The 12,939-nt window shown below is 39.2% G+C and overlaps 1 protein-coding gene across 1 annotated transcript; it reads right to left on the bottom strand.

Annotated features, from left to right (window-relative positions):
- Positions 1–5,382: 5,382 nt before the first annotated feature.
- On the bottom strand, positions 5,383–10,817 carry LOC107723420 (zinc finger protein 521). Its single transcript, XM_016532014.1, has 3 exons — positions 10,617–10,817; positions 9,483–9,686; positions 5,383–8,313 (listed from the first exon to the last, which is right to left on the bottom strand). The coding sequence occupies exons 1-3, from the start codon at positions 10,792–10,794 to the stop codon at positions 5,684–5,686; spliced, it is 3,012 nt and encodes a 1,003-aa protein (XP_016387500.1). The 5' UTR covers positions 10,795–10,817; the 3' UTR covers positions 5,383–5,683.
- Between the last annotated feature and the right edge of the window lie 2,122 nt (positions 10,818–12,939).

Genomic DNA, 12,939 nt, shown 5'->3' on the forward strand with positions numbered 1-12,939 from the left:
AAAAAAAAAAAAAAAAAAAAGTGAATTTCCTGTTATTATTGTGGTCTTTTCACACCTCCTAATCCACTTCCGTCACAGAATGTTTCTATAACACCCAGTCTGAGCTGCAGCTTCTGAATATCTTGGACTCCTATCTAGAGCATGTTCTCCAGATTGTGTTGATAAGCACAAACTCAACAGACAGGAAGAGGCAATCTGACCCACTTTTAAAGTGATTCACTTCACGTTTTGTTTTTGCATGGCCTTTACCTAAAATCAATCATACCAAAGTAACTGATACTGTGCATGAAAGAAGTTCACAAAACAAAATATTAGCAGAGATTGTGTATAATTCTCAGAATTTCTGCTCAGAATTTCAGACATAATGTGGGATAACAGTCTATTTAGTTGCTACTAAGTGCCTCAAAACTGATCACAGACTTGGTGCTACTAACTGGGCAAATTATGGCAAATCCAGTGACCGATTTATTGTAGCAGCTCAGTACTTTGTAACATGATTTACAAAGTGGACTGGTGAAAATGTGCAGCTGCAATCACATATGGTGTATCAAGCCAGCCAATCAGATTAGAGCTTGCTGTTTCGCACTGTCAGAAAATTTTTTGCAAAATTTGTACTTTTTTAGGGGTACAATGGCTTGTCACTGGGACAGAACCCTCAAAAGGACACCTTTGCATACTAAGGTGCTAATATGCACCCTTCAGGGGTAAAGACGCCCCTAAATTGTGTAGTACCTTAGAGTAGTAACATGCACCCTTAATATAGGAATATGTACACTTATGGTACTATTATAAATCCTTTAGGGGTAAATAAGTTGCAGAAGTGTCCCTTTTAAGGTACTGCCTCAGTGACAAACCGCTGTACTCCTAAAGGTACAATATTTTTGTATGTTTTTTTTTTCTCTGAGAGTGTGGCAAGTGATTGCCTTTTGTGTGCAATAAAGCTTCAAATGGTGTGTTGGCTAAAGTCTGAGACTGACTGTTTCAAACGACATACAGCATCACATTTTTATGTTCTCACATAATTTACTGTAATACAGATTCAGTGTTTTGTTTTGAAAATTGAATGTCAGTGCATGCTGTTTAGTGATGACAGTGTTCTTTGGCAAGTTTTTTATGTACAAACATATTTCCTTAAATTATTTTGTGTGTGTGTGTGTTTTTATAAGATTTTATAATGGATGTGTTTTGCATTATGATTATTTTTGTTGTAATGTTATTTTAATGAATTTAACTGGATTTTTTAGGTGTAACACTCTTATTTTGCTTGATTTTCCCATTTGTCCTATTTTCCCAGATTTCATTTGTAAACTAGACCATAATAAATTGCAGTCAAGCTTTTCTCATAAAGTCCCAATTATTGATAATTTGCTCATAATGCTACTCTTTTAAGAAACTGTAAATAAACTCAAGCGAGATTACAAGAGAAGCACAACATTTTTCCTGTGAACTTGGCATGGAACTAATTATGGTTTTAAGAGTATGATACTAAAATTAGTAAATAAAATATTTCAACAGATCCTGAAAAAACTGTTATTGAAAAATGTATGCACAGTGAAATATTTAATAAGTGGTCATCTGTCATTTCAGCATTAAATATTGAAAACTATTGGTTTCTGAGGTCTGATGATTAAAATTTGGGTAGCTGAAAACTATCTCTGATGTGTTGACCTATTTGTGTGCTCTTTTAAGTATGAGAGATGTGAATAAAGAACAAAAAAAGAAAAATGCTGACTACTGTAAATCAATTTCTGATTACATATTAAGCCAGTGCAGCAGTTCAGCATTCTTCCTCCTTCACACTTTTGAGTAAAAAATGACATTCTTGGTGTCTTTAATGCAAAAACTAAAAGCCAGACAAACTCATGGTCATCTGGTATGTCTGCCCTCTCCTTCCACTGTAAACATCATGAATAATTGACTCAGTTACCAAGATTCCTAATTCCTAAGGTTCCTAATTGGCCCTTCCCTCAATGAATAATTAAGCAGCCAGCAGCTGTCCTCGGCCAATAGCAAACAATCATCCCATTGGTGTCCGCCCCTGTTGTGATGCACTGAGCATTTGGCTGAGACTGACTGCACTCTTACACATAAAGGTTCCAAAAGAGGGGTTTCACAGTGAGGCCAATAGAAGAACCAATTTTGGTTCCCCAAAGAATCTTTCAGTGAACAGTTCTTAAAAGAACCATTTTATTCTTAGTGTGAAGAACATTTTAATAATCTAAGGACCCTTTTGTGGAATGAAAGGTTTCCATGGATGGTAAAGGTTCTTTGTGGAACCATTGATGCCAGTAAAGAACCTTTATTTTTAAGAGTGTGACTGACTAACTCTATGTGTAAATAGCAACTGTCTTGCCTCAGTCTGCGGACATGTGTTTAACTAAGTAGGCACATCACTCATCATAATCTACAACACTATATATTTCACAAAGAATGTGTGAGATTGTGAAACAATATCTTGTTTCTGTGAAATGTGGTTTATACTCATTCACAGAGTAAGACCATTCTTTATCCATAGACGATGAACAATAAAAATGGCAGTGAATTATTTACTTTGTTTGGCCTAAGACTGAGACATTACATTGATCTAGAGTCTAGACTGTAGTTCTCTTCAAATCTATAACAAATCCCAAGCGATTGAATGTTTTTCTTCAAAGCTATTTCCTTTAGTTCTGTTCACTCTAATTCTCTGTCTCTTGCTTTCTTTTGTATCCCTCTTGATATGTTTCATGAAATGTGAATTATTAATGCATTAAGGAAGTAAGGCTCCTCAGAAAACATCCTGTATTCAGGCACTCAGACCTACCTACCTTTCTCCATCTAGGAATTCATCTTTTAAAACTTTAAAATTTTAGTGCCATGAACATCACATGTAAAATATATCACCTACTATTTCACGTTAAGAGCTGCCAAATCAGTGGTGTATAGCCTAATCTACTTTATTTCTGCAGTTTTTTTTTTTTTTTAGTACAGGAAATTGCAGCAAATGTTTGATTTTTTTCCTTTTTCCTATTCACTGTGCGCATGCCCCATTCGTGCACACTGAGGTGTGCGTCAAAATTACTGCAGTAGGCTAGTAATCGTCGGCTACCCACGATAGACTATTCCTTTAACATGTAGGCCTATTTTGGAATGAAAGAACATATCATGAAACATGTACGTCTTTATGGGAGGGTCATCATAACGGGAAACAGCTGACTGCAGGAACATCTTAAATTTCAATCTCAAGTAATGACAAGGCCTCACCCTGAGGCTTGTGTGAGAGATAAAGGTAAACTGTTAATTTAACTTTGCCACTGAAGTATTTAAACAGAAGCTTGACAAAATAGTATGTATAGCAGTAAAATAGTAGTATATAAAATAATATGTATTGTATAGGCCTACTAAAAGACATTTTGGGTTCGTGTTTCTACACAATATTCTCGCGGCTCCATCTACTGGTCATTATGTGAACATGCGAAATTGTATAAAAGCTTTTTCATTGATTTTAATGCGTTCCCTCTTGAAACGCAGAAGCCTGTATACTCTCTGTTTGTGATAATACTACAATATTTTATATTACCTTAAATCATATTCAAATTGGCCAATCATATTGTATTGTGTGACATCACATAGTATACTTTACACAATAGAATGCAATAATACAAGTACTAGAGTGCCAGTACAGATGTATATTCGTATTATAACCAATGCCCAATACTGTTACAGTATTTGACAACATAATTTAAAAGAAAAGATGAAAAAAAGTCAACTTAAGGGTCCCATATTGTCAAAACTGAAATTTCCTGGCTTTTTCCATGATAACTGAGGTCTAAGGGCTATGTAACTACCATATAAGTTTCAAAACAGTCAATCCACTGACAAATGCACACAGCCTGCATAAAGTAGCTGTGCCTTTTCATGAGCGTTGTGACTTCCGTAAAAAGGTGACGTCAGAACTACTCAGTCACCGCCTTCAGTCACCACCCCGAGCACCACCCACAGTCCCACTCTCCTTTTGCCAAACCCCCAGAGTCAGACAACATCGCGTCCATGCCATTGCTGAGCAACAACAACACGGAAACATGTCAAGAAAACGCTGTTCAATCGATGGATGTCAGGAAACTAAATCATTGCACAGGCTTCCGAACTAGGGTTGGGCCGATAGCTGATAGACTTCACGATGTTGAGTCGGTGTTCTGAAGATTTGTGCTACCCTGTCAGATTTTGCTATCTCCCATTAAAACAGATGGTAGCATAATTCGATAGCGAAAAGTGCTACCTATCAGATTTTGCTTCCAGCATGATATTAATAAGGTGTGAGGCTTTATTAACATGTACACCTACCCCAACCCTAAACCTACCCTTACAGTAGGATAAATACAGTGTTGGTAGCATAATCTGATAGGTAGCATTATTTGTCAGAACACTGGCATGGTGATCCCCCCCCCAAGAAAATGACGTGTACTACTGAACCCCTAAAGTTAATAAATACAAGATGAGAGGAAAATATATATTTAAATATTTTCTCTTGCAGTTATATATGCCTGGCATTGAAACTGCTTTTGAATGCACGATTTTAGTTTCGCTTTCACTTTCGAGATTCGCCATCGCACATACTTTGTTTATACTATGGAGCGGCAGTACTTCACACATTTTACAAGATTAGATGTTTGTAAGAGGTGCTCAGGATCTGCAATTCGCCATCATCCTCAGTCATCTCTCCTTACTCTGTTTATGTGGTAAGTGAAATTTTATGTACTGTAATAACAGGCATTATGTAATGTCCGCGTTACGTAGATTACTGCATTCGGTTTTTGAAAAAAAATCAAATTAATTACCATTCTGAAACATCCTGTTGTAAGCGCATTTGAGGAGGTGGTAGGTTGTCGCCTGTCGTCGCTGATTCGGGGTCTGAGTTCGGCTCAAACATGTAAGGCTGGAAAACATTTCCCTCAGCAGTGGCCATCATTACAGGTGTTTCTATTTACAGGTGTTTCTATTTTTCTATTTGCCATTGTAGGCTACAGCATACATGACCCTAGTTACCTGTGGTGGTCCTGGCCGTGCGTCACTCAGAAAACTACACAACATGCTCATTTTCAGTTCTAGACTTACCATGCCTTGATTTATATTCACTCTTATGCCTTTAAGAGTAAGACTAATACTGTACATTTCCACTACTGGCACTTCACTATGGCACTGTGTTGTACCTAATGTACATCTTTAACCCGGCAACTTTAAATATTTGGAATCAAAACTCAATCTAACTGCACTGTCTTTTTAGTCATTTCTCCTCTGCACTCGACCCACTCGAGAGACGCTTATTGACAGATGGTCCGGGCATTACCCGGCATCATGTTTTCACAGCCGACTTTATCTTGGACAAGGATTTATCTTAAAACGCAACAAAGACAGAGGAAATGATCCAAATATGGCAGTAAATCTGAGTTCAGAAGTGTCCAATGAAGATTAGCCTTGCACTTGGGAGAATTAGTCATTTGCCAAGTATCTCAAAACAAAAGAAACCACTTTTAAAACCAGACGGAGAAAAAAGCCTCTCCCAAACATCTTAATGTCTTCACACATTTAAGGCATAAATACATAATGCATGACTGAAAACAGATACTCCAGATCACAGACAATCAAAAGAGTACATATATTGTCATTTACAAGTGATGTCTTTTATTTAGAGTTTGCTGTTGACTCAAACGGTTGAGGTCTGGGTGAGAGTGTTCTTATTGCCCCTCTCCTCCGGTATGAGAGCCGTAGCCGAACAACAGTTGACTACAGAAATGCAAGTCTTACTGTCTCTGGGTTTATGCTCGAATGTATTGACGGTCATAGTCACAGTTTCCTGCTGAGCAACGCTTGAGGAGATTTTAAGGTCAGGATTAAGGCTGGAGGGATCCGTGCAGCTGCTGATCAGATCATCACCCTGGACCTTCTGCATGTGGAAAGTTCCGTGAATTTTCAGCTCAAGAGCGGAGGTGACAGTCTGCATGCACACGACACAGCGGAAGCCTGTCAGCGAGTTGTGCAGGTCTGGGTGCCTCTGACAGTGTTCCAGGAAGTCCTCCTCACTGTGAAGCGGAAGCTTGCAGATGCGGCAGTTGCCTGTGTCCAAGCTCCTGCTGTGGGTGACCTTGTGTTCAGTCAGAGTTAGCAGTGAAGGGAAGCGCTCTCCACAGATGGGGCATTGGCAGTGCTTGGTGGGGCCTAGATGAGTCTGGACGTGCTCCCACAGTGCCATCTCAGTGAAGAAGGTCTTGGAACAGTCTTTGCATTTGTGGCTCCCTTGGATTGCCTCCACTTTGCGCTTGAGAGTGCCACTCTCCCCGGGCTGGATGTGGTGATCTCGCAGCTGGTGGTTGGCGAGCAAGGACTGCATGGTGTAAGAAGCTCCGCAGATTTCACAGGCAAACATAGGATCGTTCAGATTCGCCTTCCCTTTGCTTTTGGTGGGAGGGCCGAACAGCGATTCCACCTTACCGTCTCTTATTTCACTATTCACTGGCAGCATTCCAGCGCTGTCCTTGGCAACTGGTTCGGAGACAGGTGGAGGGGTCACGTTGTTACCTTCAGCGCTCTGGCTCTTGGCACAGAGTTTCTCGTGTAAGGGCACCTCGAGGGGAGATCTGGTCTGGGTACATACGCAGGGATTGCATTTGTCACTATGTGTTGTGATATGACACTGCAACTCAATGTCCGTGGTAAAGGACTCTGCGCAGAAAATGCAACAGTACACCTTGCATTGTTTGTCGAGATGCTTCTCTTTGACATGCAGGTGCAAGTCATGCTCTTGCTTGAAGTCCCTTTCGCAGGACGTACAGTGGAATGTGGTTCTCTTGTTACTGTGCTTGGAGGCCAGGTGAACCTGAATAGACATCTTGGAACTGAACACCTTCTGGCAGAGGGAACAGCGGTAAAACACAATGGTGTGCATCTCGAGTAGATGTCCATGTAAGTCTTTGACACTGGTGAAGGTCTTACTGCAGCTTTCACAGATGTAGAGCGTAGATGTATTGCTAAAATGAGAAACGGTGTGTTCCTTAAAAGATTCATGGTTTGGGAAATCCTTGAAGCACTCTGGACACCTACGTTTTGGAAGCATACTCTTCAGGTGGGAACTCAGGTGAGTTTGAAACAGATCCAGGTCGTTGTATTTGGCCCCACAATGGTCACAGATGAAGTCGGTTGAAGGTAATGCCGTTTTTTTGGCTAGACTCTTGATAGACTGGAGTGATGTCGAACCCATTGTCATCCTTCCGTCTTTAAGGTTCATCAAGTTAATGTTCTTGTGTGTCTTTTTGATATGCTGCATCAGTTTTAGCTTCCTGTTAAACGTAGGCAAATGAGTGCAGTATGGACAGAAAATCAAAGACTTCCGTTCTGCTGTTTCTTCTGGATCTGGATCAAGTTTGAGACAGTGGGTCTGCTGCACGTGATTATCTAGTGTGTCCTTTGTCAGGAATCCTCGGAAGCACTGCGAGCAGAAGAAGACGTTGTTCTCGATTAAAGCCGAGTTGTGCGATTGGCGAACATGCTCTTGAAGGGCATTCAGGTCTTTTAATGAAGTGGGACAGAAGCTACACTGAAGGACCGTTTGAACAGCCGCCGTGATTGCGGCTTCAAGCAAAACGGAGTGGCCTAGCATCACATTAGCCTCTTTTTGGTGCTCCGATAGGTCAGATGGAAAAGTCAGGATCTCAGAACTAGAGCTGATCTTGTTTTCCATGCCTTGGGGCTGTGGATGTGCTCTGGGGTTCATGTGGTTGTGACAATGAACACAATTGTTGAAAGCCTTGAGCTTTTTGGTGATTCCTAAACAACTGTTTGAGTCAAAATGAGACTTTCTCTTTTCTGCAGAAGGAGCCATTGTCCTAAATACCATCTCTTCAGTATTTGCAGTGGCTGGACTCGGCATGTGTGAGGTGGCACAGGTACATTCTGCCATTGAGAGGGCTGATTGATCTTGTGCAGCACAATTTGGAGGTTGTCTTTTCTCAGTGTCCTCCATGTTATTGGGTGGATCATTTGAAAGAGAGAGATGTTGGGAGGACATAACACTACCCTGTTCATATTGATTACTCAAGCCCTGTTTGCTGTTTATGAAGGTCTCACTGCTGTTATCTTTTTGGGATATTTCAAGAGGTACTGAACTGTTGCCAGGCAAAGGAATGTTTGCCCTCCCACACTGACCAAGTCTTTGATTATCTTTATATGTGTCTCCCTTGAATCCAAGGTCACAACCATCTTCATGGTCAGAGGAGGAAGGACCAGGGGAAAGAGGCAAAGCCAAACAACATGCTTCATCTTTCTCAACATTATGATTTGCTATGGACAAAGAAGAGAGGAAAATATGTTAACAACTTTTGAAAAAATGTTTTTTTCTGAAAACAAAAAACACCATCACTGTTGGGGAGTAACAAACTGAAAACAACTAATTTAGCAGTGCTTCTAAATTAAGTACATTTGCAGTAAATGTCATATATACATACTGTATACAGACTAATTATATATTATAATTACAGTATATAGTTAAGACATCACCATTTATAGAACTTTAATGTAGTTTGCTATGCTTTATTAAATTGTGGTATAGTTAACTACTTGATAGTTAAATGATAAATGACACCATGTAGCTTCCCAAACATTTTATTTCAAGAGGTCTTGCTGAAGTTAAAATATAATTCAGCCTCATAAGAGCAGACTAAACACCAAAAATATGAATTGGATGCTCTTTTTCACACTTTTTTAGATGTAATTAGCTCGGTATGTGGCCACATAATGAGCAGTCCCACTGTGACTAAAATTGCTATCAGTGTGAGAGGACCAGATTCACAGTTTGAACAAATGGAGTGCTGCTGTGTAGCTTCCCAAACATTTTATTTCAAGAGGTCTTGCTGAAGTCTGGTGGGTTAAAATATAATTCAGCCTCATAAGAGCAGACTAAACACCAAAAATATGAATTGGATGCTCTTTTTGACACTTTTTTAGATGTAATTAGCTCGGTATGTGGCCACATAATGAGCAGTCCCACTGTGACTAAAATTGCTATCAGTGTGAGAGGACCAGATTCACAGTTTGAACAAATGGAGTGCTGCTACTTTAAAGTACTGAACATGTACAAGAGAAAAACCAAAACCCAAATCATGGTACCGAATTATACACTAAATCAAAGGATTAATGCAACTGCTTTAAGGGATAAAACATATTAAAACCATAAAAAATGTGTTTTCACACGATTAGCAATTGCAATTTCATAAATCCAAAATCATTTGTAAAGGCATGATTCATTCTGTAAGTGTGCAGATAGGGAATTGCAAATATACCTAATTCAAAGGTCACTCGAACATGCAGACAAACTAAACCCTGAATATAAAACCCTAGAGGTCTTAATCTGTCTGTGAAGAGATACAGAGAGAGATGGATATATTCACAATATTCACAGTTTATCAATGTGAAGGATAATATATAATGAAAGATAGTGTGGGAGTGTGTACCTGTATCACGGCAGTACTTCAGCCTCTGTTGGGTGAATGATTCTGCTTGGTGTAGGGTTGCACACTTGTGCTCTTTAGCATCTTCATCCTTCTCTTTTTCAATTCTTTCCCTCTCCTCATCCTTTTCTTTTCTCCTCTCCCAGGAGCAACGTTTCTTCCCCACTATCATACTATCTTCCTTTGTATTTATCTCTCCGTCTTGACCTGTGGAGAAAAGATTGTGAGCAAGAACGAGTGACTGTACAAAGCCATTCACATTTAATGTGCTATATTTATCAGCTAACCAATAATATCGACAAAATATAACAGTACACTATGGCACACCTTTGCCAAAGGGCAAGTGTATACAAATATCAATATTTTGATCTATTTTTCATCCAGCAGGGGAATACCCCTCTCTGCATGTTTGCTCTTTAAAAAAAGGCTGCACTGAAGACAAGTACTGTTTGAAATACTTTCATTGGTATGTTTCACGGTGTCTTTTCTATAATAAGTGGACGAGTGAATCATCTCTATGGGGAAAACTAAATAAGCGAATAATTCCTATAAGTGCACAGATAGCGAAATAGATTCACAACAGATTCAGTTCTCATTATTTATACAAAAATGCGAATTTGTTCTTTACTCATTCCATTCTTCTGGTTCTCCATATAGCATCTGTATTATGTGATTTCAAGGTGACATAATAGAGCCACATGACGTGATGACAAGAAATTGCAAACATAAAACATAAAAACCTCAGGCAACTTTAAAATAATCATATAACCTACTGTACACACACATGCTTTTCTGTTATGCTTGGGACCGTGCTTTGACCTATTGTTTTTATACCGAGCTAGTAATATTTTCCGTTCCCTACTAAATTTAATCCTCACACAAATCTATGGATGTTTACAATTTCGTTATTTAGTATGTTTATTAAGCCGTTTTTCTCATTCAGATTTTACCATCATTTTGTTGGGACATTTAATCCCGATTCCCAGCTATGTAGGTTATTCAAAACCACACACACGTTTAGTTTTACAAATGAGACAACTTTGAGACAAATAATGAGTCTGTCAGTGGTTTGTCCCGCGGTCGGATTTCACTTAAGACAACAAGGAAGCGGTTAAATAAATAAAAAGCCTTTCGTACCTTTCAAAGCTCTGGGCTTTGCCTGCTTTCGACGAGACATTGCAAAGAACTTCGGCAGCTGTCGACACAAACGGGTTAAGTTGCTGTCCAGTGTTTGCAAACGGAGGACAACACAAGCGGCAAACGAGAGCAAACACTTTCGTACTGTTCCGGGGGTTGGAATAGCGGGAAAGCACATTAATATGACGGGCAAAGGGGGTCGCCCCCGCCTACAGCAGCGGGATGACTCCATCCACGCGCTGAGCCACCGTGGGCTCGCGAGATGCGTAATCACTGTACTCACACACACACACCGGTACCCCAAAAGACATTTTTAGCGCTTAGAGGTTGATAGTTTATAGCTCAAGATGCTCAAATAGTTCTCAGTTATGTTTCAATTAAATATTAACTTGGTCTGTTTTGTTTCTACTGGAATGCCTGCCTTAGTTAGATTTTTGAAGAATTTTATGAGAAATTTTTAAGTTTGTGTTGAAATGTAACTTTTTATTGACAATCGACAAATCTTGAGTTTCGAACATTGTTGAGATCTCTTCTGAAAGAGACGCATGTGATGGGTTATTTGCTCAGGACACGCGCTGCGCCACCGTGGGCTCGCGAGATGCGTAATCACTGTACTCACACACACACACACACACCGGTACCCCAAAAGACATTTTTAGCGCTTAGAGGTTGATAGTTTATAGCTCAAGATGCTCAAATAGTTCTCAGTTATGTTTCACTTAAATATTAACTTGGTCTGTTTTGTTTCTACTGGAATGCCTCAAATAGTTAGATTTTTGAAGAATTTTATGAGAAATTTTTAAGTTTGTGTTGAAATGTAACTTTTTATTGACAATCGACAAATCTTGAGTTTCGAACATTGTTGAGATCTCTTCTGAAAGAGACGCATGTGATGGGTTATTTGCTCAGGAACAGGAGGCTGAAGCCAGTCTATTTCATATGCATTTAAAGGAATTGTTCATCAAAAAATTTAAATGTACTCACCCTCAGGCCATCCAAGATGTACTGTAGATGAGTTTGTTTCTTCATCGGAACAGATCTGGAGAAATTTAGCATTAGACTACATCACTTGCTCACCAATCGATCCTCTGCAGTGAATGGGTGCCGTCAGAATGGGAGTCCAAACAGCTGATAGATCTATTACAATAATCCACACAACTCCAGTTCAACATCTTGTAAAGTCAAAAGCTGTGTGTTTGTAATAAACAAATCTAAACATGCAGCTTTTCACTTCATAAAACATTAATTGATGGACTGGACTTGTTTAGATTATTGTAAATGTTTTATCAGCTGCTTGGACTCTCATTCTGACGGCACCCATTCACTGCAGATGATTCTTTGGTGAGCGAGTGATGTAATGCTAAATTTCTACAAATTCATCTACATCTTGGATGGCCTGAGGTTGAGTACATTTTCAGTAAATTTTTATTTTTTTATTTTTTGGTGAATATTCCTTTAAACTCGCTTATATACTAAAATCCCTTTACATAAAATTAAGATATTCTTGCCTTCTTTAAAAAAAAAAAGGTGGTAGCTGGTCCACATGACATTTGACTAATTTTGTTAAGTTAATTATTGTTTTAGTTTCTTTAAAATCAAAAGGAATTACACAACCTATCAAAGACAAAATGCTCCTATAACATTCTCAATATCTATAATATAGCATCAAACATATGGTACTGTCATAATGAAATCATCAGAGGAGCGTCTCCTTTCATAATGACACCTCGGTTTAATTTCTCTGTGGAAACGTTAGTTATGAGCCGCCCTGTTGGATGGGCTTTGCAGTAGGGAATGTTGATTAGAAAGCTGGATCCCTTTGGGAGTCTGCTCTGCAATTGCATGTTTCTAATGAGTTTTGAATTAGCTGCTGAGACACTTGTCTGTGACTGTTTTGTGAATAACGGAGGGGATGTTGCAATGAAGACACACAACAGCATAACACGTCGGTCAGGTTCTGAGGTGGTAACATTTTGGGTCAGTTATGTATAGTTTGAGTTGACTTTAAGGATCCATGTGATTCTGCATCTATAAATCTTTTATGAATCGATTATGAATCTGCATCACTCTCAACCTGAATAAGTCGTATGAAGAGCTAGGCCATTTGTGAATATGTGTATAGGCCTATAGTGTAGCTTTAAATAGATGGTATTGACATGCAAAAGCAACCTTTGCGCAAAGGAGATCCTGAAGGAAATAATGTATCAGCCAATCAGAGTATCTCAAGGGAGGAGAGCTGTTAGTTCTGATTCATATCCTCAAGCATCCAGTTGGTTTTATTAGACTGTCCTAGGACAAATAGTTTACAGTGAAAATACAATAA

This window comes from Sinocyclocheilus rhinocerous, unplaced genomic scaffold, assembly GCF_001515625.1.
Source record: "Sinocyclocheilus rhinocerous isolate Xijiao unplaced genomic scaffold, SAMN03320098_v1.1 scaffold1725, whole genome shotgun sequence".
Taxonomy (NCBI): Eukaryota; Metazoa; Chordata; class Actinopteri; order Cypriniformes; family Cyprinidae; genus Sinocyclocheilus; species Sinocyclocheilus rhinocerous.